This window comes from Anomalospiza imberbis, chromosome 2, assembly GCF_031753505.1.
Source record: "Anomalospiza imberbis isolate Cuckoo-Finch-1a 21T00152 chromosome 2, ASM3175350v1, whole genome shotgun sequence".
In the NCBI taxonomy this organism is placed as follows: Eukaryota; Metazoa; Chordata; class Aves; order Passeriformes; family Viduidae; genus Anomalospiza; species Anomalospiza imberbis.
In genome coordinates, this window is record NC_089682.1 from 117168305 (window position 1) to 117195325 (window position 27021).

At 42.6% G+C, this 27021-nt stretch overlaps 3 protein-coding genes and 1 long non-coding RNA gene across 14 annotated transcripts in view; 2 read left to right on the forward strand and 2 right to left on the reverse strand.

The window, feature by feature from the left end:
• Positions 1-5659, forward strand: part of EVA1C (eva-1 homolog C) — a 31636-nt gene extending 25977 nt beyond the window's left edge. For both annotated transcript variants that reach the window (XM_068182775.1, XM_068182774.1), the window contains 4 exons: positions 383-526; positions 3752-3823; positions 4236-4328; positions 5119-5659. In XM_068182775.1, the coding sequence (XP_068038876.1) occupies positions 383-526; positions 3752-3823; positions 4236-4328; positions 5119-5522 (713 nt within the window). In that variant the 3' untranslated portion in view covers positions 5523-5659. The remainder of the gene's footprint in view (positions 1-382; positions 527-3751; positions 3824-4235; positions 4329-5118) is intronic.
• Positions 1-16801, reverse strand: CFAP298 (cilia and flagella associated protein 298). 2 transcript variants are annotated; one of them, XM_068182776.1, is made up of 7 exons: positions 16477-16767; positions 15205-15372; positions 13986-14053; positions 12333-12491; positions 11867-11998; positions 10471-10566; positions 1-159 (listed from the first exon to the last, which is right to left on the reverse strand). In XM_068182776.1, exons 1-7 carry the CDS (start codon positions 16613-16615, stop codon positions 16-18), a joined length of 906 nt encoding a protein of 301 aa, XP_068038877.1. In that variant the 5' UTR covers positions 16616-16767; the 3' UTR covers positions 1-15. The 2 variants fall into 2 exon arrangements, with proteins under 2 accessions (XP_068038877.1, XP_068038878.1); XM_068182777.1 differs by lacking the exon at positions 1-159 and adding an exon at positions 9983-10381 and having other exon boundaries at positions 16477-16801.
• Positions 16767-27021, forward strand: part of LOC137469743 (uncharacterized) — a 12761-nt gene continuing 2506 nt past the window's right edge. The window contains exon 1 of the long non-coding RNA XR_010996668.1: positions 16767-16906. This is a non-coding gene — a long non-coding RNA (uncharacterized lncRNA). The remainder of the gene's footprint in view (positions 16907-27021) is intronic.
• Positions 17864-27021, reverse strand: part of SYNJ1 (synaptojanin 1) — a 48601-nt gene continuing 39443 nt past the window's right edge. For 4 of the 9 annotated variants that reach the window (XM_068182766.1, XM_068182767.1, XM_068182768.1 and 1 more), the window contains 5 exons: positions 26705-26743; positions 26572-26612; positions 24294-24402; positions 23165-23376; positions 17864-19979 (listed from right to left, as the gene is read on the reverse strand). In XM_068182766.1, coding sequence (XP_068038867.1) covers positions 19128-19979; positions 23165-23376; positions 24294-24402; positions 26572-26612; positions 26705-26743 — 1253 coding nt within the window. In that variant the 3' untranslated portion in view covers positions 17864-19127. Of the gene's footprint in view, positions 19980-21557; positions 21582-23164; positions 23377-24293; positions 24403-26571; positions 26613-26704; positions 26744-27021 lie in introns of all 9 variants that reach the window. The other 5 variants (XM_068182771.1, XM_068182770.1, XM_068182769.1 and 2 more) reach the window with 3 other exon arrangements.

Here is a 27021-nt window from a genome sequence, read left to right on the forward strand (position 1 = left end):
CTTGGAAACAGCATTTCATCTCAATTTGAGATAGCATAGATGGAGAGCTATTTGGATGTGCTTACTTTTCCCAACACAATCCTGAATGGAACACTGAGACCTTATATTGGGCACCTGTTTGGAGCTTGATGAGATTCTTTCTGCACCCTTAGTATGCACCTGTAAGGCAACATAGGAGAGTTACCTCGCTGCAAGTTCACATTTTTATTGCAGCTGACTTCCTTGCATTGACAAATCTTAATATTTAACCCTGAAATCCTGCTAAGGGGAAGTTACACCTGAGATCAGGTGCAGATTTGTATCTGTAGTCGTGCATCCAGCAGCTCTCATTTCAGGTAACACCAGGGTGTTGTATATTTATTGTATCTACTTTTTCTTTCAGACTGTTTGTCTTACACAGCGCTGGAAGTGTTATCAAAAAGGTGTTATGGGAAACAGAGATGCAAAATCATTGTCAGTAGCCGGGATTTTGGAAGTCCATGCCTACCCGGAGTGACAAAATACCTAAATGTCAGCTATGCATGTGGTAAGAGCAAATGCACAATCATTTCCATGCCCTCATTTCTGCTTGCAGAGATGTCCACCTATGGGCACTGAGCCTTCCTAAATATCCATTTCCCTTTAACACAGGAAGTTTGTGACACAGCCATACAAAATACGTGAACAAGCCCCTGGGCACAGCGGCACCTAACAAAGACTGGCATTAAGGGTTTTTTTGCTATAAAAAATGCAACCGACCATAAAATATCAACTATGTAGTTCAGTATTTTTGAGAACTACTATCAAGATAAGAGTTTGTTCCACAGAGCTCACCTGCAATAGAGCTAGGAAAAATAAACTGGCATTGCCTGGCATCAGTGCAGGTAAAACAGTCCGGCATAATTGAAGCACTGTGTACAAGCCCAGTCCTGAAACCTGATTCATGTGAGTACATCTACAGCTTCTCCCTCACAGAGGGGTTTCCTTTCTCATGGAAAGGGAAGTGAAGGTTTATGAAAAGTAAAGGTTTGAGGGTATACATCCCTTGCAGGACTGAAAAGTACTTCAGCTCATTCCTCAGAAAAGAGGGAACAGTTTTCCATATTGTTTGCTATAGATTAATATAATTTCATAAGAGGCAAGCAGAATTCCCTAAAATACTTCAATAGGAGCAGCTCCACAGGTACATACTGCAGAGTCCTTTGGCTGCATCCCTAGTGAGTAGTGGTCAAAGGGCACAGGTTACCTGAGGCATGCTTTTAAGAACAACAGTGTAAGATCGATGGCCAGATCACCTCTACCTGAAGATCACAGGAAAATGAGCCCCAAGAGGTTTTCAGTTTCCTCAGGAATAGGTTTGTCAGCTGTGAAAGGTGGTGTAGTAATTCATCTTCCTATTATTGGAGAGATCTGGGAATCTGCCATTGGACCAATACATTATATTTTTGTGCAGCTGCCTTTATGAATGAGTTAATGTAATTCTCTCTAATTAGCATGACCATAATTACAACAAGTCATTCCTCTTTGCATGTCTGTGCACCAGAAAAGCAGAGTGAGTTAGTTTGCACTGGAATTATGCATTCTGTTATTTAGGGATGTGGTTTTGCAAAAACACGTGGGTAACAAATAGTGTTCTTTTGTGTTGCTGGCACATTTGGAAGAGTTTTTCTTCTGCCAAATCTTACTGGGCTGTGCAATCTGAAGCATTAGCCAATGATTTGCAGATCCGATTATTTTACAGACCATCTAATGAACATGGGGAGAATTTGGTATATTCCAGAATGACAGTTTCCATTCTTTCTCCCCACTAGAGGATGCCTGCTAATCTGATGCCTCTAAGATAATGCAAACAGATCTCTCCCTGTAGTGACAGGAACTCAGCAGAGCAGAGCAGTTTTGTTCTCAGGGCTGTAACACGCTTCAAAGTATTTCTATCATGGTCAGGAGTGTGAAAAAACCCCATACTCCCCACCCAGTGGTCAGCAGCTGTTTAGGGGTAGTGTGTCTGGCTGCATTGTTACACTTGCAATTCATTCCTGACAGTAAAAACATGACAGGAGCTGGGAGGTGCTGGTTTCTTGAAGACTCAGTGCCCCCAGTGATCTGCTCAGCATCATCTCCTGTCTGCATGAGGTGGGACCTCCTGGCTCTTCAGGATCAGGGAATCCTCTCTCAGGAAACATGGCTCCTGCAGCCCCGTGGTGTATTGCACTCCCTGGATGCCAGAGTCCCTTTGTGGGCTGCCTTTGGCAGCCTGCAGGAGGTGACTGACTCCTACTTGCCAAAGTAGTGCTGGCACAAGTTGCAATACAGATGTGATTATCTTAATAAAAATTCCTATCCTGGTACCAGCTGTTCTGTTCAGCAACCTGATGTAAACTATACCAGTCAAAGCCCTTGCATCTGAAAGGCACCATAATAAAAACAAGCAATGCAAGCAGCCAGGGGCTCTTTCTGTCCATGCCATTTTGAATTAAACATTCCCCTGCAATAAATATTTGAATGGCACAGGGGAAAAGAGCAAGCAAAGCCCTGGGGAACTCCCCCTAGGAGGGGAGCAAGAGGAACATCAGCACAGGTGAAGGAGTCCCAGGCCACGCACTGGAGAAGGCATATCCTCCCAGGATGTTGTTCACTACACAGGCATGTTGTTCAGAACAGCCAGGCCTGCAAATGCAGACTGCAGGCTGGAAACAATCCTGCCTCTGTCTGCCCCAGTCACCAAGGAAAGTATTCTGCTGCTGGAAAACAGCTACAAACTACCACGAGGTACAAGACAAAATAGAAATGAGCTTATTTACCCCTGTATCTGTTGGCCTTCCACTGCAAACAGGAGCTAAGACTCCCAGAAGGATTCCTTCATCAGGAAAGGAAACAGCTCTGACTTTGAGCCCACACAGAAATAAAAGTTCTGCTCAGAAAGGAGTGCTATTTTTAGTTGTTTTCCAAGCGAAAACTATGCTGCAAACCTCAGTCTCCTCTGTTCCATTTAACTCTCTCAACACTATTTCTTGGCAAATGTTTCTGTGTGGGATAGAGGTGAGTGTCAAACTTGAAATTTCTTCCTTTTTTAACCCCCGTCAGTCTGAGAATCAATCAATCTGCCTTCACATAGTACACAAACAGGTACCAAGATCTGGGTGGCCGAAGGGTCCATTCATCCATTACAGAATATGTGAACTCTCTGTGCCTGTACAATGCACCTGTTTGTAGTTCTTTTAATTATTTGAAGAAGACTGAGAACACTTATCAAGGGAATAAAATAATGAAATGAGAAAGATGCAGCTCATTTATTCCCATCCTCCCCACCTTCCTCAGCAACTGTCCGTCTCAGAAGCTTCGCAAATGACATCACACAAAACTTCAACATTTTTCTTAGAATGACAGTGAATTATCCCCATCCAAACCCAGTATTTAGATGCAACTTATCATCTGGCTGTAGCCCAGTTTATGCCAAATTTAGAGGCCAATTTTGTCTCCATCCACTGGCTGGCACACCCTTGAGGGGCTGAGAACAAGGGGCAGGTTGCCAGGCTGTATGGAGATGCACTGATGTTCCTGGAGCAGGCTGGTGTGTGAATCCAGTCACAGGCCCAAAGCTGCCCTGACTTCATACGAACCACACAATCATTATCATTGGAAAAGACCTCCAAGATTGAGTGCAATTTTCAATATCACTGTCAGAAACCCAGGATTAGCAGTGGGGTTCGTAATTAACTGGAGAGAGGGTTCTTAAAACTAACAGAACATGATTTATTTTTTGTCTCTGCAGTTCCTAAATTTATCCTTACGGCAGTCAACCCCCTGGTCCCTGATAACAAGTCTTCTGTCAAACAGAACGATGGTATGTACCACCATAGACACAGGGTTGGGGATGAAGTAGTGGAAACCCTGCTGAAGCATGTCCCCAGTAACAGGAGCACATGGCGTGGTTGGGCTGGGAAGGCCACTGGAGAACTGTGAAGCTTCATGAAGTAAAATTACTCCCAAAACCCCAATGGGAATAGGCACAATGGGTTTCACTTGGCAATAGACTGTTAAATGAATTTGCCATTTTCTAGATGTTTGATATTTTCAATAATTTGTTAATTGTACTTTATTTAACTTATCAACCATTGTTTGGTCTAGTGTTCTGCAGTTCCTTCTGCACAGCACTGGCCTGCCTGTGTTTTGGGGGGACTTGTTAGCTGGAAAGTTACTGGGTGAATATCAGTTTAGTAGCTGCATTGAATTTGCTTTACCTCCTCACGTCACAGGTGTCGACCTTGATCCAAGGGAATCAAGACTTCCAAAGAAAGATGGAACTATTGTTAGCTCTAACTACTTGGCTACATTTGCATACATTAGAGGTAGGAAAATGAGGCTGAGATTGTTTGGCTCACTAGATGATGGCATTGCGGGAAAAGGGGAGATCAAGTCCAAATGTTACAACAAGTAATCTCATGTTTATGGTAATGATATTATTACAATGTAATCACAATCTTGTGGCTGAGACAATCCCAGCATAATTGATATTTAGGGAATATTCCTTGCCTTGAAGGATTCAAACTCTCTTTTTCGATGGGGACTGTTGGTTGTTCAGTAGTTTTGAAAACCTGGCCCTGCCCTGTGAGGGACACCCATCTTTGGAAATGTTGGGTTGCATACACACATGGATCCTCAAGGAGTAGCAAACAAAGCAAAAAGCCATCCCAAACCCAGCTGTCTCTGCTGAGAGATGAAGGAGGTTCTGTGACTTAGCAACACTAAGTGCAAAGGATGAAAAGTGCTCCCTAATCAGCCGAGGCCCTGCAGAGCCCAGTCACTCTTCTCATGGCCCCTGTTTTTGAGGGCTAGGCCCATTTTGGCAGGATGGCTGGACAGACCAAACAAGGCATGCAGAGCTCTGGTAGCTGGTTGACAACAGTACTGAGCTGCTCATAAAGGGTCGGGGTCACGTTGTTACTGTATAATGTTATAATCAGATTAGATTTGTGCCTAGCAGTTCAGAGAGGCAGAGCTGGCAGGGTTGGGCTGTGAGTGTCAAGAAGAGGTTTGGGTGCCCTATGGCTGTGGAACACTGGGGGAATGGCTGCTGGGGATTTGTAACCAGCCTTGGCAGTTTGTACAGTGATTAAGCCCTGGCTTTCTTGCCTGCAGATCACCTTGAAAGAGTCGCTCTCCTGTTTGTGTCCAGCGTTTGTGTGGGATTAATCCTTACACTGTGTGCCTTAGTGATCTGCAAGTTGTGTCCTAGTGACATCCAGAAACTGCACAGGAAGAGGGACCAGCTGGTACCAAAGAGTGCCAGAGCCTACAAGAGCAGTGAACGGGAGGAGGAGGAGGAGGAGGAGGAGGGGGAGGATTCCTCCCTTTCAAACACCCAGGATGAGACAGACGGACTTTACAGACCTTCTTACTCAGATTATAACTCAGCAGAGGCAGCGGAACTGGCCGAAAGGATTGAGCGCAGGGAGCAGATCATACAGGAAATTTGGATGAACAGTGGTTTGGATATGACACCCCCTAGAAATATGAATACATTTTATATTAATGAACAATAAATGGCTTATTTTGGATGGCACTCTACCCCCTTTTTTTTAAAAAAAAAATGTACCTTCTGTGAAGGAACATTTGTATCAGTGAATATAATTATTTGTAAAATAAAAAGAAATATATACAATAAAAAGAGGGTTTCATACCCTTGACTGTCTATAAATCCTTCTGTGAAAAACACTCTACAGTTTTAACTCATGGTACAGATTACTTTTCACTGTAATTTACAGTTTCACTGTAACTGCCAAATGCATGTTTAGGAATATTAAAAAAGGTGGAAAATATTTAATCAGATGTATTCAACCATCAGAACAGACCTGCCCAAGATGCACTTCTGCTGCTACCTGCACTGGCAAATCTGTGAAGAACAAGCTTCAAAATGGCTGCTGCTTTCATAAAAGACTCTTGAAGTTGCCACACACTAAGAATACTTTACTTAAAGGAAACACTGGGTTCATTTTTCTGATCCTAAAGCAGGGTTCGAGCCAGCACTTGAATGCAGGTCATATTCTCAGGATTTTTTATCAGTTCGCAATCTTCACCTGAAAATTGTTAAGACTAGTCAGATTTGGTTTCAGTTGGAGAGAAAATTAAATCAGTAATGTATCTAAGCTGAAACCAGAACAGCCTTCCTGTCTTAAAAATGTCTCCAATATTTTTGCTGCAGCCCACAGGGAATTTACTGAACAAAAGGAGGAAAAATGTCACTTCCTACTGGTAATACTTCATGGGTTCACTGTGCTTCCCCACTTAGATGCCATGTGCCCAGGTAGAGCGTAGTATGAAACACTTGGAAAGAAAACGGTGTCATGACTTGTCATTTCCTGCTGATACAAAGTCAAATTAAGCCTGGAAAAACTTTAAAGGGAGGAAGGGAGCTTGCTCAGATGACTAAGGCACAATCCTGTGCTCAACTGGAAAAATCTCACCAGCAACTAGCATCCTCTCGGCGGAAGGAAGAGTGGCTAAGGAGATGGACGGAGGGTGGAGGTCATCCAGAGCACTGGGAAACTGCAGGAGAGGCCGGGCACAGCCCAAGAGCCTGGCTGCAATCCCGCTGGTCCACTGCTCTCCCCTTTGCAGTAGGAACTCGTCATAGCCTGTGCTGTGCACAATATCGATTAATGGGTTTAGGTCTGGAGAAGCCCATGCCTTACTCCTGAGGGTGGAAGAAGGCAAGTTTGCCTTTGGGGAGGGCTCTGGGCCAGATCTGGCTCCTTCCTCCTGACTCATGGGGCAGGTGCCACCCATTTCCCAGTCAGATACAAAGGGACTGATCTACATTCCAACAATTCCTCCTGCTGACAAACCATATGAGTGAAAAAAACCTGATCTTTTTACTGGAGCAGGCTGGGCTCTGGCCTGCAGGGCAGGGGCTCCAGGGGGCCCTGCTCTCATGGGCTCCCCAAAACTCTGAGTCCTGGTGAAATCCCCTTCTGGAGAGCCTGGAGGGGGCCCACAGGACAACTGATCTTTTTTGGAAGTTATCTGGCTGGCAGTTAATGTTTATAGTCACTAAAATTTGTGCATTTTCGTCCCTCATTTTTTATTGGGAAGCCTCAGTGGGGTTTCAGCCCATAAGCAGACATCCTAACAAAAGCTGGGAGTTATCTTTCCTTCAGACTTCACTTTACTCAAGACAAGGTAAAGTCAGCATGCCCTAGGGGTGGCCACCTGGAGAACACCTGGTCCAGCCAAAGATGGAACTTCACAACCTTTCTGGGCAACCTGTGCCACAGCTTGGCCAGCCCCACAGTGCCATAGTGTTCCCTGATGTTCAGAGGGACCCTCTTGTGTTTCACTTTGTGTCCATTGCCTTTGCTCCTGCCACTGGGCACACAGGTCCTTTCCCCACTTTGTTCACTTCATCCACACATCCGTCCATCCAATACCCCTCGCTGGGATTCCCAGCTGAAAGCAAGGTCTTCACTCCTGGTAACAACACAACTGCAGCAGCAGCAGATCAGCAGAAACCAGCTTGCAGCTTAGAAGTTAGTCCCTTCCTTGGGGCAAAAGGTTTCGCTTTTCCCAGTTCCCAATCCTCTCCTTGCTTTTACCACCTTGGAGGAAAAAGACATTTTACATTGAAATAATTATTTAACTGATGACCTGATCCCCTCCTGACTTTCCTCCCTGCTTGCCACCACTCACCAGCAGGCAGACAGTAGAAAATTCCTGCAGGTGCCACAGAGGCAGCTGCTTCCCAAGATGGAGCATTTCACAGACACTGGAATGTGTTTTGAGGGGAAGAAAAAAAAAAAAGTGCAGTGCTTAATAATGCCTGCCTGTTTAAATGGATCCTCAAACATAGTGACAGACCCTGTCCAAACCCCAGCACCAGGAGCAACTCAGCAAGGCAGGGGAAGCAGCTTTTGCTACAGGCTGGGAGGTCAAGCTTCACTCAGGATCTGTTCCTTTGACTCAACTATTTATAGTTCTGCATTTGAGTTGCTATTTTATTCTTTTTGCATAAACTCTCCAAGTCTAATTGGGGAAAGCTGTCAATTAGTGGTTCACCTCACTTCCAAATAGCCACTGTTCACAACAGTCTGAGAGTCAGAATGAAGATAAACATAGAAAAACCTGATAAACAGACATTGAATTATTTGGATCTTTCTGAAACAACACCCAAAGTATCCAGTAGACAAAACAGAAAATTAATGAGGTATGCACTTCTTTGTCCCAAGCCCTAAAAAACAGCAGCTGAAGTGCCATAGCTGGATACTCTCCAGGCTGAGGGCTGAGGTATCCACAGGGAGGGTGCCATGAGGCAGCAGCAATGCTATGGGAAAGACACTCAGGGCTGGCTGCAGGATGGAGTTTCAGCAGGAATATCCCTGCAATTTCCCAGAAGAGCAGCCTAAGGAGAAAGTACTGCAAAGGAGAGCTAGCAAGTTGTTTAGACTAACTGCTCTGTGCCCCACACACAGCTGTGGGCATGACACACATCTGGAAATTATATGACCCAGCATCAAGATCTGAACTTGCTGGAAGGCAACCTGCAGTGCTGGTGGGGCTGTTTGAACTCCTCACTCCTGCCTTGAAATTAGCCTCAAGTTTGTCGCCAGGAACGCTGGGTGAGGTTGCAGGAAGCAATAAATAAATCCTTCCAAATCCTGGGTGAGGCACAGAATGGAGTAATGTGGGAAAGCAAAACCGTGAAAAGGAGAAAAGGAATGAAACCAGGTGTGGAAACCATTTCCATTCATCAGGATGGTGATATGGCCACAAAACAAAAATTTTAGTAATGTTCTGCTGTGTGTCTCCTTTGAGAGAGAATGGATTTTCTCCCTGGAAGGGCACGGCTACTCTCGAACTTCCGAAAATAAGTGGTTTACAAGAAAGACAAAATGTTTTTTGCAAAGTTGAAAACCTATGTGTGCTGTTTCTATCTCATTATCTCCTTGGACAGTTAAATATCCATAGGCTTTCCTGGGTTCTGGTACTCTTTAATCATTTTCCAGTGAGTTCATTCAATTTCAGCCACAATAAATGAATCCAGCAGATCCACAAACACTGTTGTGAGAACTCCAAAAAGGATCAATGCTATGGAAAGCTTGCTCAGCTAAAGAGAAAACCAGCCCAAATTACAGCAAAGAACAGCAGTCAAAGGGGCGCAGAATCTGTGTTAAATATTTCCTATGCCTGCTTTTCCTTGCTTTCAGAGAGGAAATTAGAAAATTATAAGCTCCGGGACACTGATTTTCCTCTTAGGAAGTGGAAGAACAAAGTGTTTTTTCAAAAACCTTTTTTGCCATGTGAAATAATTCCAAATGAATTTTAAATTTAAAATATCTGAAGTTTTTCAACTCAGAAATGCTGATTTTTCTTTTTGTAAAAAGTCATTTTACTGTAAAGCTGAGATTCAAGAAAAACTACCAGACACCAAACTTCCCTGAAAGTAAAAAAATCAGTGATTGAAGTAAAACCACCATTAATAGCTGACTGAGTAGCATTAATTGTCTTTTTCGCATCCAATCTTCAAGCTGCAAGTTCAGCAAACACTTGACTTTTAACTTGATCAGTGTCTCTTCAACCATACATAATAAAGAAAATTATGATTTTTTTTTACTTCCCTCCTAAAATATCTGGTCCTATTAAACTTGCATTTATCCAATCTACCTGCAAATGATGCTTATTTTTGTATACAAATTACTGTCAACCTCTATATACCAGCAAGAAAAACTAAACCCAAAGAATGAAAATGAAACATTCCATGAAGATGCTACTAGTGTTTATATAAAAATACTTCCTTTAAACAATTATTAAGAGGTTAACTCATTTCAAAATGACAGTTTGTAAAATAGCTATGTTGAAATGTGAACAAGTACATTAAAAACCTTAATTCTCCCTGGATTAGTCAGGGGAAACTGATTTCCTATAAAATAAATTACCTTCTCCAGAGTACACCATCTAATAGTAATGCAAGATTGAGAAAAAAGTACAAAGACCACTCTGAACAACACCAAACATTCCAGTGCATATTTACTACATCTCTTAACTATGAAATAGATTGACATTTCCATATCCAAATTACAAGTTTCTAATAAAATACCAAATGTCAAGAGAATTTGTTCATTTCTTTGCAGAGGAAAGTGCTGCTGCAGTCACAGAGAAATACAAACATTTATTGAACATCTAAGGCCACAGAAGTGACAATTTCAGCTGCTGTCAGAAGAATCTACCACACACAACACAACTCCTTGCTTCAAACAAGAGCATCAACCGAGCAGCCTAAGAAGGGGTTTGCAGAGCTTCATCTTGGACCCCATTTGATGTCTTTTACACCATGAAATTGCCTTTTCAGAGCATGGTTGTCTGCCCACTCAGCATTTAGAAATGAGTCGTCGTCCTCCTCCTCCAGTTTCTGTGGCAGAGAGCGGGGGGAGGCAGTGAGGGATGCAGCCTGAGCTCTGTCGGAGCATCCCAGCTCTCAGGCACCAAAGGAACACTTACCTTCAGCTCCTCCTGCTTCCTGTAGTAGTACAGCATCATCTCTTTCTGCTCTTCATGGCTGATCACAGGCTCCCGCCCTGGAGCTCCTTGTCCTTTCTGGAAAGGAAATTGTAAATGTTGCTGATGGCATTTGTGATACAAAGGAGAAGCTGCTACACAAAGACATCAAAAACCTTTCTTCAGACAACTGGATTGCTCAGATTTAACGAGGTCCCTCCAGACAGGAAAATAAATGCTGAGAAACTCTGGCTGCATCCACAGAATCACAGAATGTTTAGGTTGGAAGGGACCTTAATTCCCATCCCCTGCCATGGGCAGGGACACTTTCCACTAGACCAGGTTGCCCCACGTCCCATCCAACTCGGCCTTGGACACTTCCAGGGATCCAGGGGCAGCCACAGCTTCTCTGGGCAACCTGTGCCAGGGCCTCGCCACCCTCACAGGGAAGTGAGGATTATTTTTTCAAGTGAGCTTTATTTTTTCATCTCTGTATCTGAATCATGCTGTCAATTCTGTGGACATCAATGGAAGATGCAAACAGGATTAAGTCTATTTTACATAAATTTCCACTTTAAAAGATATAATAAATCTGTTTTAAAGTCACTCTAGGTATCTCAGGATGGGCCCATATCTTTACCTCCCCTACTAATACAGACAACAGGATGGCATAGGAGTCAGTAAAGCAGTGAAGTAAGGGAGTTACAAACCACTACAAATAAAAGGAAATTTCTTATCCAGGCAACTGTGCCCCTGGAAGAAATGATGGACAAAGCAGAAAACACGTGCTGTCAGCAACTGCAAACACAGCATCTTGCATGGAGATGGTGGATGCTCTCGAGAACAAACAGGGCCTGAGCCAAATTAGGCACAGATGAATCCCTGTATTGCTCTTGCTCTTTGAGCAAGTCCTTCAGCTAATTAAACAGACAGCTTTCCTGGGAGCCGACACTTCAGTGCCTACTGAGATGCTACACCATTTCCCAGTGACCCTGAGAAGAAAGAGAAAGCAAATCTGGTCTTCTTAGCGACAAACACATAAATCACCTGACTTAGCTCTCAGGGATGCACTGCAGAATCACTGCAGGTGGTAAGATTTGCCATAAAACTTCCCAGTTTGTATTTCCTCTATTCTTTAAATACCTCTTTGCTGTACACTTCAGAAAAATACTATGGAGCAAGAAACAGCAACTACAGTATGTAACTGATAGGCTAAGGAATTACTGAAGAAAAACTCAAGAGTATAATCCATTCAAACCTTAAAACAGATGCACAGTTTTAAGATGCTCAAGCTGGAACGAATCTAATCCATTGTATACTCCTATGGATAGTTCTTTTCCACAGAGAACAGACAACCAAGGGTGCGGAACTTGTAGAGCAACCTCCCAGCAATACTCACTTTCTGGATCTTGACAATGATGGTTGTTTTCTCATTTTTGCCTACATAGTCAGAGAGCAACTTTGTTTCTTCTAACTGCTTTCCTGCCCACCACAACTGTGCTTCTGATTCTTTTATAACTTCAGTTCCAGCCTGTGACAAAATAAACAAGGTGAAGAGCTGGAGGATGCTGTTTCTTGCTTTTTTTTTTTTTTTTTTTCAAAACCAGATTTCTTTTTCAGGGAAAAAAATCTTTCTGGAATTCCTAACATTAAGTGTAATTTTACACTCTATTTCTACATCTTTCTCCTCATACTCATCTATGCTATTTTTATTTATATTGCATTCAATCTTGATCTAATATAAACACCTTGGGCAACAAATTCTCCCTCTTGGAGGTGAAAACAACTTTCACTGATAAGGTGAAGAACAGCATAGCCCATGTTTAACCCAGGATTACATATAATGGGAATACATTACTGCATACATGAGTTCCCGACAAGTCTTCTTTATCTTCCAACTCCATCCTAACTGGATCATGTGGAGGCAATCCCATTGGATACACAATCATGACAGCCCCTCGGAGCTGCTCCAATGCATCTTTCACCGTCTCCATATTAACGTACACATTGGCCTGAACTTGTTTCTGAAATACAGACAGGGATCATTGGCAACACAAACCTGCAGAAAGACTGCTTCACAGCCAATTCAAAGGTTAAGTGATGGGATATCTGATAATAACAGGCTGCAGAAAGATATTAGGAGTGCAGATTTCCTCACTGGAATACTGACATGGGAGTACATCTCTTACCTTTGGCCCCTCTGTTTAGCCTGCTTACGTGGGGTGGGGGAGAGAACAAAAAAGGGAGATCTTCACTAAACTGTCCAGGAGACAACTGCCTGTGGAACACAGGACTCAAACCAGGACATATGTGGCCACAAATAGCAGACTGGGGCGCTTTGGCTCCAAGCACTAGTGATTCATGAACATGATTCAAGCCAGCAAAATTCAAGTGAGGGATGGAGAAGGGGCTTAAAACTTGAGGAAAAAATAGAGCACATGTGAGCAGAATTGTAAAGCTTGGCAAACTGCACAGCTCATGCAGAGAACTGTAGGACCAAACCCTACTGCAAGGATAAAGGAGAAACATGACACATCTGGAAGAAAAGAAATAAAGGTCTTCCCTGAAGATTTGACAGTTTCTTAAGTACTAAGGTAAGGGAATGTTGCCTCCTTGTGGACGTTCTTGATCTGGTTAACTGGCCAGTACAACCTCAAATACACAGGTATTTTTCTTCTTTTTCTGTCATTATAGAGGCAATCCAACCAAACCACTTTCTGAACTATCCTTAACTCCATTCATACATATTACTAAACTTGTGTTTCAAAGTCATACAAAAGCTGAAACACAACACAGAGCACCTACAGATTTGGCAATGTGAATTTGAATGCCTGAGAGCACTGTCCCATCAGGGCAAACCTTGTGCTTGTCTTTGAACACACACACTCAGCAGGCCTGAGCATGAGTGCAAGTGCCTGTCAAACCAAGGCCTAACCCCTGCCCCATCCCTGGAAGTGTTCAAGACCAGGCTGGATTGAGTTCTGAGCAACCTGGTCCACTGGAAGGTATCCCTGCCTGTGGCAGTGGGGTGGGACTGGATGAGCTTTAAGGTCCCTTCCAAACCAAACTATCTGTGATTCTGTGATAATCTAAGAGATTAGAACACATTTTTCAATTAATTACGCATAAAAGTCAAAAGACTTCATTAACTCCAAGAATAGCACAGAATGCAGTTAATTTTTCACCAGAAAGCACGACAAGCATTCACCCAAAGAACACATCAATAGCAAATTGCAAGGATAAAACTGATTGTGATTTAATCGTTCCACATTGCTGGCTTGGCTGCCAGCATTCCCTTGGAGTTTAGTATCTGATTCTTTAACCTGTTGAACCACTTGCCAAAAGCCTAAAAGAAAAACATTAACCAAAATGTCAGGTTTTATTAGACTATTCACATCACTTCATGGCATTTCTCAACAACTCTTTTTTTGCACCAAAAAAAGTCTTATTTTATTTAAGATGCCCAACTCCACAGCACTTATTAGGAAAGCCCCCACACGTCACTTGAGGAAACTTACCTTAGAGATTAATGCCTTGGCTTCTTCTATTGTCTTCTTTATAACTTGCTGCATTTTTTCATTTGGAGCTAAAAGTAAGAGACATATTTCATAGTCTATGCTTACTGTAAAGAAACCAAGCACATATCCTGTCCAGACTCCACTGTGAGCAAAAGAAACCGTATTATATCATAAAGCAGGAGTTATATAGTTCCTTCCTGTATTTCTTACTAACTTAAGAAATAGGTAGTATTTTTCATGGGACAAACAAACTTACTTTTCCCAAAGACATGTGACTGGTATTCGCCCCATCCCTGGAAGTGTTCCAGGCCAGGCTGTATGGGGCTTGGAGCAATGTGGTCCAGTGGAAGGTGTCCTTGTCCATGGCAGGGGAGCGGAAGTGGATGAGTTTAAGGTCCTTTCCAACCCAAACTATTCTGTGATTCCATGATTCTATGATCTGGAACTTCATTTGGGACAAAGGTCCTCAGCAGAAAGCAATAACCATAATCCCATACCCTCCACAACATACCAAGGCTCATTCCCTGCAGGACTATTGTGGGCTGTACTGGCAGACATGCTTTAACTGGGCACAACAGCTTGCAGCTTTCTGACTTGTCTTTTCTAATTAAAATCTCAATCTAACAACGAGGACAGTTTCGCAAAGACACTGTACGTTTCATTTCACAGTTATCTATTTCAATTGCTATAAAAAGCCAGTCCTCAAAAACAAAAATCCAGCTAAAGCACAGTCATTCCCAGCTTATGTCCCATTTGGGTGCATCATTTGATGGCACTTGGTTTGGCTTACATATACACACTGTTCAATTTTCTAACTTTGTCAATATCACAAGGCTGTCCTCCCACTTACAAAAACATGCTCGGTGAATCTGAATCCCAGTCAATGAGAAAAAAGGAGAAATATTAGAAAAATAACCTGTTAATGTATCTTGGAGTCCCCAGGGAAACCCAGTTCTCAAGTGTACATTTAAAAATGGGGAGAGTAAACTAAACTGGAACAGTCAAACTTGCTCCTGGTGATTGTTTATGTGCTGAAGAGAGATACTGCTCTTTAGGCTTGTTAATCAGCATTACCCCAGATTCTAACCCAAGACAGAATTCCTGTGTGTGGAACTTAGTTTGGCTACCTCATTCCAGAACTAGGGATTTGTTGCTCCCTGTTATATTATGGATTGTCTGTGTCTGAAGGGAAAGAAACAAGCATTGACATTTGACTTACCAAATCCATTTCTTCGGCCCATTTCATCCTTCCTGAAGATGCTTCCGCCGCTTGGGACACACTTCTCTGCCCACTCATCCTTTAACTTCAGCTCTTCGATCTGCTCATCTGTCAGTCCTTGCATATTGTAAGGTAAGGAAATACCATGCTCTGCCAGCTCCTCCATCTCTTTAGAGTGTTTAGAGAACAAGATTAAAAATCTCTGTTACTATAGTCCACTTACAAAAGCCTTTCACATGATGTACATGCAGGCAAAACTCGCCCCTAGCTTTTAGTTTCTAAGCAGGTAAATACAAGGAATAAAGAATAAGGGATATAAAAACACATATATAGATACGGATGGTGTAATTATGCTGAAATTTATACATTTTACATACCCATAAAACAACGTAACAAATTTCATGTGCAGGGATACAAACCCTCATGGTACTCAGTGGCCATAAACCTTTTCTTTTTGGTATTTCCCTGGTCAGGTTTTTTAAAATTTCAGAGCAGTGCTAGTATGGCCCCAGACACCCCACAAACACTGTGGCTGTTGCACAGCAGGTGTGGGTGGGCCGCGCCCCCAGGTGAGGCTTACCGGACAGGAATCTCTGCTCTGACAGCCCCGCGGTGGGGCGGGAAGTGTTTTTTAAAGCTGCCTCAGAAGTGAACTCAGCACTACTTGAGTTCAGAAGTGAACTCAGACGTGTCACTGACTCCATCGCATGGCAGGAGATGCTGCTGGCGGCCAGTATAACCTCACACACAGCTTGAGGCACTGCTGGTCCCGAGGGAGCACATCACAGTGCCCTGAAGGAGACTTTGGACAAGGGCCTAGAGTAACAGGACAAGGGGGAATGTCTTCCAAGTGCCACAGGGCAGGGTTAGATGGGATACTGCGGGGAAATGCTTCCCTGTGAGGGTGCTGAGGCCCTGGCACAGGTTGCCCAGAGAAGCTGTGGCTGGTCCGAGAACTCTGCAAGTGTCCAAGGCCAGCTCGAACGGGGCTTGGAGCAGCCTGGGCTAGAGGAAGGTGTCCCTGCCCACGGCAGGGGCTGGGACTGCGAGAGCTTTGAGGTCCCTCCCAAACCAAACCATTCCGCGATTACCCGGTTTAAGCAGCCACCGCCGGCACACGCAGCGGGAGAGTTTCCAGCGCTTTGCGGTGCCCTCACCAAACAGCAAAAGCGGGAATTCGCACACGACCCCGTGAAGAGCGGAGGCGGCGCGCTCCCGCTGCCCGGGCGGCTGCCGGGAGCCGTTCCCGCCCCCCGCGGCCCCGAGCGGTACCTGAGCACAGGCGCTGCACCTTCAGCCGCCCGTTGTGGATGCGGGCGGCGAGCGGCGCCAGCTCGGCCAGGCGGGCGCTGCCCGGCGCCTCCAGCAGAAACTGGCTCTCGCCGCCGCGCTTGACGTGCAGCCGCACCATGGCCGGGCCGGGGCGGCCCCTCAGCAACGGAGCCGAGTCCCTGGATACCGGCGGCAGGGAGGAAGCGCGGGGACCGGCGGCGCCCGCCGCTTCGGGAGGCCCTGAGAGCGCGGGGGGGCCGCTGCCGCCCCCGCCGGTAGCACCGGGAGCCGCCGAGACGCTCCGGTCCCGCCGCAACGGCGCCGCCGCCGCCGCTTCCACTTCCGGCACCCCGTGAGGGCACGGAGCCGCTTAAAGGGCCCGCGCGGCCTGCCCGCTGTCGGAAACGACAGAACGCCTTCCCAAGGGCAGGTAAGGAGTTTAATTGCCTTGCAAATTGATTGTTCTAATTAATCATCGCCTATATGGATATCAATTATAAACAGTGGACTATTCTTACATTACTCTCAGCCAGTATTTAGCAGAGTTGTTACAAGCTACTTTTGTGGGGACGGCTTAGGAAAAGTCCTGAAGCATTCCGTTTTGGTAAATTAACTCCGATATGTCCAATGAACAAAGCCCGGGAGAGAACGAGGGACTGGGGAGGTTGTTCATCTAGAATGCAGAATTTATGGATCACAAGGACACTGCAGAAAATACCAGATAAAAACTCAGTATATGCACTGGAAATTCCCTACTAAAGGGAAAGAGATAAAAAGACAAAAAATATGGACTAATTAGCATAAGAAGTGAGAAATCAATAACCAATAAATGACAATACCAATTAATTAAAGGTAATGATGTAATTTAGAACCAATGAATGTTAATGTCTGTTTACTAAAAATGTATAAATAAGTGAAGAAGTTCTGTGTCAGTGTCTGTGTGGAGGCTGGAGTTTTGTCAGCCACACAGCCCCTGGCCAAGAATAAAGGAACACCTCACTTGCTGACACTAAAAAGGCAGTTGTAGAGGGTTTTATTTATCCTGACGATTTAAGAGGATTTGGCAACACGGGGGCACAGAGAGACAATGACCGCCCAGACCATAAGGGCAGGAATATTTCAGGCATACCTGGGTGTCCTGGGGGATACAGCCATGGCCAGGGAACACGGAGAGACCAGGGGGACACGTGGGGAGTGGGTCTCGCCTCCATCCTCCGTGTTTTCAGAGCCGCTACTGTTGCTCATTGCTCCCGTCAACACGTGGCAGGGCCTTACTACAGCTCACATATATACATACAAACATATATAAATATATAGACCCTGAAATTTTGGAGCATTCCCTGTGGTCCCCACAGTCCTGTGAAGTGCAGAGGAGCCGCACGCCAGGTACAGTTCAGACAGATAGTTTTTAATCACTGCAATTAAATAGTCGACAACATATTTATCACGTGACTCCCACTAGCAAAAGTTCCCCACTGAATTTGGTTTGCTAATGTAAGAATATACCAAAACATCAACCACACAGATGTTTGCAGCAACAGCGTAAAACGAGGTAACTCACATACCGAAGCACAAGTAGTACCACTGCTGTTCCAAATGTACAACTTGAATGACCCGAACAGAAGAAAGCACAGCAGAAAACTCACTATCACTCCTCTAGGCGGCTGCAGCTCGTGGCTAACCAGGGGCTGTCCGAAGGAATAGTGGATTATTTAATGGAGCACGTTGTGAGATCATCTGAGGATTTAAAAAGTGTGCTGTCCTGGGATATTTCACTACTCTAAATACAATCCAAGCAGGTTGTTTCACCCCCTGGCTGGCAGACTACATGGTCTGCAACTGGTAAATACTGCTTTGTATCTCAAAAGCCAAGGGGACTTTTTTCCAGAGGTTGAGGAAAAGCTTGCTGTATCAGCTGTTTCCAATTTGTGGAAGAAAAAAAAGAAGTATAGTTAAAATAGTAATGAATAAATGGATGATATGGAACAATTATTCTTAATTAGTGCTAGTGAGTGTATGTCACAATAGGATTTAATAACTGAAATGTACTGACACAGGAGATTAATTGAATATATTAATATGCCAAGTTTTGTTTCTATTTTGAAAGTAAACTATTTTTGTTGTGCCTTAAATTCAAATATAAGCCTTACAAATACCCATAGCCTCTGTTATAAATTAAACAGCTTCTAAACAATACTTGTCAACATTCAAATCTCCATAAACTTTGGCAGCTCTTTGGTAAATACTTATAAATATCAACTAACAAAACATTCAAAAGGGAGGGTGGAGGCTACCAGCAGGGAGCCTCTTCTTGTGAAATTCCACAAAGGAGAACAGAATTGAAAGAGCTCCCTAAGCAAAATCTGTGTCCAGGATTGATAGGTTTTAGTGAGACAGTAGCTCACCCTTATTCTCTTTTTGTCTATTCAAATACTATTACATTGAGATTTTAATAAACTTCAGACCATTTTTTGTGCTCTACCATATATACACATTCAAAATTTATACACAAGCTGAAGTGGCTGTTTATGAGCAGAGTTAAGTTTCAGTGCATTTAACAATTAATTATTGCACACAGAATAATCTCAAATGCCCAATTATTCTACTGGATAAATGTAGCAACAAATATAACCTTCTGTATCTCTGACCATCTATCTTTCTGTAAAATCATGAGTTGGTGACACCTTGGGTGCCGGGGAGGGGAAGGGATCTGCAGGGGACCTGTTGCTGGTTGCTCTGGATGGCACAGGGGGTGCAGGTGGCTTTCTTGCTGGCATCGTACAGAAGCAATCAGTAGAACTTTTATTCCAGTCACCATCAAAGTTAAAGTCTGAACCAAGGAAAGTCTTCTGTTCAGCTCCCAGCAAACCTGGGCACCCAGCTGGTTTCCCGGAGCCGAGTCGGTTAAAATCTGGAACGCTGGCAGATGGCTTTAGCTTTGTGTGAAAGTTCTCGTCCTCGTCAAACGTCACCCACCCTTTGGGCTGCACGTTTTCTACCTTGAGAGATTTACTTCGCAAGCAAAGCGTATTTTCAGCTGCATCCACAGGAAATAGAGGCTTGCTTGTGTTACGACTGGGGGGGGGCAGAGGAGGGAATGGGTGGGAAGCAGCAGGTCCTACCAGTACCTGTGAGGTTACTCTGGACTCCCGTGTTTCCGTCCTAAATGGGTTCCCAGCACTAGGAGTTCTTTCAGTGAATGGATTTGAGCAGTTCAGCCCAGTAATAAATGGATTTGGAGAGCTGTGCTGATGTTCTTGGGATGAGTGAAAGGTTGGAATAGGAGGCATTGCTGGCATGCAGTTTACCATATTCAAATTATCCGCATTTCTTTGCCTTGCTGAAGGCAACTGTATCGACTCCTTTTGGTTTAAGGTTGGAGCGGGTGATGTTCGGACAGATGTCTGCATCTTGGACACGAGCAGCTGAAATGACAGGTCTTCAAAAGGGTCACTGCTGAGCTGGGGTTCAGGGTTAGTGCCGTACATCCCGTTGGGATTCAGCTGCAAAGGAAACAACGTGCTCAGGAATCATGCAGCTGGTTCCAGGTTATTCCTACTGACCCCCTTCTCACTCCTCAGCTGAAACTTCAACCCAGTTTTGTTTCAACTAGAACAGAAACAACAGCCTGAACCCCCTGTCTAAAGAAAGGCCCGTAAGTTGCTAAACACCACTCCCCCCTCCTCGGTGGTTAATGCAGCTAGGAACCTACTTCCTGCAGGTCCCAATCCCAGCAAAAAACACTAAGTGAACTCTGGATAAGAAAATGCTGGGGAAATGCTACTGTATTCTAAGCAAGGGATAGCCCAGCACAGCTATGAAATGAAAAGCTCCAGGTTACATTGTTTGGCAGTTTGTGGTACTGATGTTACAAGCAGCATTAAAGCGCCACAATGAAAGGAAACATTAGTGTTATTAGTATATGCAGTCAGACGTTTGTATGTAGACAGGCATCTCTAAGCATCTCCAGTACTTCTTAGCATGAAAAGGGACAATCACCAGTTTCATAATTAAATGAATTATACAATAACTAATAATTAAATGAATTATACAATAATTCTTAATTAAATGATTTATACAATAACTAATTCTCCAAGTCATCCTTGGAGAAGACAGTTTTCTCCACAGAATTTCTCAGCTTTTAAAACCAAAATATTCCTGGTTTTATACACTGCTTCAAACAACAATGCAAGGTATTTTTTACCTTGTACAAGCTGTCCAAAAAGGTGGAGTATCTACTTTGTTCAGTATGCACACTGACAGAACAGTTTGGAGCTTCAAATGAGTTATCAAATGAGTTAAGCTTAAGTTAAAACTGCTTCTAAGAGTTCAAATGTCACAAAAAGATTTTATTATTTTAATAGATAAATTTGATATACCAATTGAATTGACTGTCTATAGTTGAAGTTTCTTGCAGAATAATATTAAAACAAAGGCATTCAGTAACTTAGGGAAAAATGTGAAAAATTGAACTGTAGAAGGAATAGAAATCAAATGCAGCCTGGCACCAGCTGGTTAAATCCTGTGGTCATTTGAAAGTGCAAGATCCCAAAGAAACTATGAATCCAAACTGCTCCTTATTCTAAGTAAAAACTTGCTCTGAGTAATTCTGGAACCAAATGTTTTTAAAATTGTAACTGTTTGTTTTACTTTGTGTCACAGTAAGTTCTCTGTTCCTTGAGAAATGTGATATATGGAGTTTATTTTGAAAAAGAATTTGGCAGTGCAATAGCATCAGGTAGGATTTTTTTGCATTAAAGAGAACATTTATTGCCAACACTGATCTTTTTTTCCCCCGAACAGATGGAGAGCAGGAGGCTCAGCAGTGACTAAGCAACAGAGGTGAGGGTCCAATTGTTTCATAAAGAGATGATGATGCAAAATAGTTGCTCTGGGCCTAATAAAAGCAGTCTCATTTTTAAATGCACTATGAAAGGAAAAAGCAAACTATGGTATGACACGAATGCAGACAGGTGGTTTTTAACGGGGATGGGACTGCAGATGTATGAAAACAACATTCATACATCTCTTCTGCTCGAATAGATGGAGATCACATACAAGATTGGTAAATAGTTAGATACCTGTTACCCTGATGGTTGCTCCTGCTTGTGAAAGAGAAACAGATATCAGAGGAAGGAAAATTAGGAAGAAAATCCAAGTAACAAAGCAACCTCACGTTAAAAATATTTTCAGAAGTTTTCACAAAGCCGTTTTTTTGAGCTGTGAATACAAACCACAAGTATTTACTACACACTACACTGAATTTTCAATTTCTGTTGTCTTTACTGTAAGCTTGACCATTAAGAGTCATAAAAAAGACAACTCAAGTCCATTCTAATAGTATTTACATATAGACACCCATTGTGCAGCTGACTGTGCTGCCTTTTGGAGACGAATTATAAGAATCTGAGCATGGATGGTCTAATTCTAGTCATCTACTCATGAAAAGCCCCATAGCTCTCATTCTGGGAACTGGGTCGGTATTATCCCTCATCTATAGTAATACTTTTGCAAGCTGAAAAAAACCATAATGCCTCTCATTCTGTGGAACTCTAGAATCTCCCTTCTTTACAATAAAGATCTCTTTACAGTAACTAATTCTCTTTTTCAATGTATGGATTGTATAGGGTCCCGAATATTCACACTGTACTGTGTGAATGATTATTTTTATAAGAACAGATTTCGTTTCTTCAATATCATAATCAAGATTTGCATAGAAGGATGGGCTTGGAATTCACTACCTCTCAAAAGACCTTCTGCTTCCTTAAAGACCTTTCCTCACAAAAACTGTACTTTTTCGTCTAAGTTTCCAAAATGAAAGGCAGTTCACAGGCAAAGAAAGAGGTTCAGGAGAAAGAAAGGAAAAGCAGTTCAAGATTTTTTCAGTTTGAATTCAAAAATCAGCTGAGGACTGAATTTGGCTGCTTCACTGTGGTACAAAATAGGCATTAACTATTGTAGCAAAAAAGGGCTTCAGATACAGGCATAAGAAAAAAATCTGAGCAGCACTGAAAACCTGCTTCTGCATTTTTAAGCAGTAGTAAGAAACTGTGGCTTTTCCTAGAAAAAGTTGGTGGTTTTTTATCATAAGTCTAAATGATCCCAGAGAACAGAATGTTAATGCTACTGTATGAAAATTCCAAATTATGTGGATAGGTTTCTGTATTTTAACTGAGACTGGGAAATAGGGAGAATTCTATTTCTCTTAAGTATTTATTAATATAATGATTTAATTTATTAACTTATTTATCAATATCTCCCATCAACAAATGATCACCAACATAAAGCACCACATCATGCAATAACTGTTTAAAACCTGTGCTAGCTACTTACTGTACAGCTTGTCATGCACATATCATCATCAAATCAGATTTCTTGGATTGAGTGGTTTTCCATACAAAGTTGCCAAATGACAACATAATTTTAAGACTGAGCTGTCCATAAATTGTAAGGCCATCATAAGCAATCCTAAATTCCATGTTTAGTATTTAAGATGTTAGTTATTCATGGACAATATATAAGCAACTATTACTCTCCTAGAGCCCCATGACCATTGAATCCAATCTTTGGACCCTTAGTTTTGTTTCTGTGCTTGCTTTAAGGGTTCCACAAAAGCCTGCAGCATCCAGTACAAGCTGTGTTAATTTACACAGTGAAAGGAGGTACCTACAGGGTTTTTTTTACTTACTTGCTGCTGGGAGGGAGCAGGTTCAGAAGGCAAACTGTGAGACGAACGGCTACGAGGTGGCGGCTGTGGGGGCTCCAGACTTTGCGGGGCACTTGCCTGAGATGGATGCGATGCCACAGGGATCAGGGGCTCCTGCATCCTTAGCACAGGAGTGCTGGGCTGAGCAGGTCCAGCAGCCTGAGGCTTTAGTGGTTCAGGAAGCAACGGTGAGCCTGGAAGTACATTTGCCGTGATTTTCACGGTAAGGAATTGTAACGAATCTTAGGGGTGGCAGGATGGGGAAGCACCAGAGAGAACTGCAGAGAAGGGGCTGTAAGAACAGCGGGTGTTCATGGCAACAGGACTGGAAATCATCAAAAACTCAGCAGACCTCCATTAAAAATTGTTGCTTCAGTTTAAGCTGACAGAGGGCAGGCTTAGACGGGATATCAGGAAGAAATTCTTTCCTGTGAGGGTGGCGAGGCCCTGGCACAGGATGCCCAGAGAAGCTGTGGCTGCCCCTGGATCCCTGGAAGTGCACAAGGCCAGGGTGGATGGGGCCTGGTGGAAGGTTTCCCTGCCCATAGGCAGGGCTTGGAAAGAAACAATCTTCAAGGTCTCTTCCACACAAACCATGCTGTGATTTTACACAAAACACAAACCATGTCACTCCAAAATGTACTTCAGTTATATTGAAAAGTATTTTGGAAGTCACTGTTATAAAACGTGTATTTTTATACGTACAAAGATAAAGGGATTTTTTTAACAGTAAGTTTAGGAAGTTGCTTTGAGAGTCAGGCATAAATGCTCTTCCAAATCTTATGATTACAGAAGTACCAATGCATAGAGTTCTGGTGATCAATAGCAGAATGGGACACACCAGCGTGCTCAGACCAAACACTGCAACCTTTGCACAGTTTCTCTGATACCATGAAATCTATGGGTCAAGATCTCACGTGATCCTGAGATTGGCATCTAAAAATGCAATACTTGTGGATGCTCAACACAAACTGCCAAATGCTGTTAGGTCCAAGAATCTTAATTCCTAGTGAAAAGTGGAGGCATCTGTTGAAAACAAAGCATTCAAACCATAGACTGTAGCGCTTGACTTAACAGTGACATTTGTGTTTAACTTGTGAGGGAAACTTACCCCTTGGTGGTTCAGCTGGCTTGGTCTGAGTCTCAGGTGCTGGTCTTGCCCCCGAGGGACGGACATGGCTTTGTGGGGCACTGATAACTCCAGCTCGAGGAGGAACAGTCTGACAGGAGAGTTGGTAAAAAGAAAGTATTTTAGTTCCACTTTGGATCTGCAGTCATCTACTGCTAAATGATTCAGAATAATCAGGATTCTGTGAAAAATAAATTATTTGATAACAGCTCCTCAACTGATTTTTTATGCACATGCAAGAACAAAGAATATATTTTCAAAACATGATGATGGTTCAATTCAAAGCAAAGGATTTTTACAACACTTTCCAACTCTATATAAACATTTACCTGGGCAACAATGCTAGAAACAGTTATTATTTTGCTAGTATTAATAAGATAATTTACCTAAGTCTGCAAATTGTAAGCAACAAAACCAACAAGAGCAACTACTTTATTTGGAGGTCTCCTGTTTCTCAACAAACAGTATTAATGAAACACACATTCTGCGTCATCTGAAGGCTGAAGTCTTCCTGAAGTTGATGGAATAGAAGTTAATGTGCTGGGAATGTAAATTCAAAAGTCTACATCAGTATTTAAAGAGACATAGGAAGCTATTCCGGATTACAGCTGAAGCAGAGTAAATTACAAACAACACAGTGAAAGCTGAATAAAAGGCCCTGGGATGAAAATGCCAGAGATCAAGCGAAAAAGGACTGTGAGACAGGAAGGATTGTGAGACAAGTTTGTAAGATTTGTTTCCTGTAAAATGTTGTGTACCAGAGGACATTCTAGAATGGTTTTCAGAGCAAACTCCATTGCACAACTGTACACAAAAATTAATTAGAAACAAGCAAAGAACCTTCACCACTATAAAAACCAGTATCATTCTTGATCTTAGTTTTACTAGGTATATCCCTGGCTTTGTATAGCACGTGATTCCTTATGCTTGGCTGGGTCCATTTACCATTGTTCTGAACTCTTTCAGCCACCTGACCCCATAAATTCCTGTCTCAATTTCTCAATCTCCAATCTGATCTGAGATTGCCAAGATGCATTTTGTTATTTCTTTGAATATTCTGAGAGTAGGCAGGAGGATGATTGGATTATACACCAAAATGCATTTTTAAAAAATAAAAATATATCAAAAAGGAACAGAAAAGAAAGAAAGTGTAAACCAGCTCTCAGGATCCCTCAGTGGGAAGCAGCACCCACTGTAGCTACTGTCCCTGGTCTTGAAATCCTTGAAATGAAATCCAAAAGTCACCTGAGACAAAGGCAAGCACACTGTGAAAAATGAATACATTCTTTCCTATATATACCAGTTTTTTTCTTTATCCAAATTTTAGAAGAGGCCATTTTACATTTCCAGAAAAATAAAAAAGAGCCAAGATCATGAATTGTTCACTGTGAGAATCAATCTCTTTGAGAAAAATGAATCAGTAAAATTTATTTCAATGGAGACTTTCAACAGCAGTTTTCAGCAGCTCCAATACTGGAATATGCTGCAAAGTCAAAGAATTATCAATTGACAATCCCATTACTCAGTAATTCTTTAAGACGACCTGTAGCTATTGAAACACTTTCCACTTTCCTCTTCCCTCACATAAGGCTCGTACTTGCTACTGTTAAGAAAAAACCAGGCAGATATATTTCATGTCTTGATTTCCTGTGTGGAGTGAAGCATTTGAATGCCCATAAATCCCTTCATTCCCTTCCTTCAGTTCAGTTCCATAAATAAAGGAATGAAACACAGTACTAATATTTGCCAAAACAGTTGAATGTTTCATTTTTACATGAAGATCCTTATGAAAATTAGTCTTTTAAACAAGGTACAAAACTCCATAACACGTCAAGTAATCCTAAGATGTCAATTGCATATGTAATCCATTAACGCCCTGTAAGCAATTAACTGCTGTCAATTTATGTTCCAGTACAGAAGATAATGCATTTTATCACACCAAATCAGTAAGGACATATAATAAAAAGAGTGACATTGCAGTTATTTGAAAGGAGATGTAAAATGTGTATTTGGGAGCCTATTATGTGATTGATTGCAGAGTGCAAAACAATCAAGTCACATCCAGTCTGAACATACATACCACCCCCCATCCCATAGTACTTTTAGTCAATAGACAAAATTGTTGAGATAATTGACTCACAGAAACTGTAAACTGACCGGTCAACTATGTAGACTTCTTACATCTGTTATGACTTACAGAAACCTTGATGTAATAAGGAGCAGACAATTAGCAGGAAAACGATCTTAAAACAATACCTACCGGTCTGGTTGTACCCGCTGAATGTGGAGGCTGGTTACGAACTGTAACAGATATTAGAGATTACTGACTTAGCACTTATTTCAAAATCAGCTTCTGTCTGTATTATAATTACTACAAAGCATGTATCTATTACCTAGGTTATCTTTTCTTTGTGTTCCAGGGCTTTTTTGTGCTTTGAAGCATGGAAAGCAAATAGATTATCTGTGTTAGATAAACCACAAATGGGTATTAGATAGCAATGTTACATTAGTACTTCTGGGAATGGGAGCAAGGAGATACCAGTGATTTTTTCAAAATTTATTACATATCCACCAGCTGTCACTAAATGCCTATCCCACAGCACACATGAAAGTAATTTGACCCTTTTAATTACAGATTATTTAAATCACATCCTGTTTGTTGCAAGCTAAAGACGCCCACTTGTACAGGTACCCTGTGTTCTCAATCGTG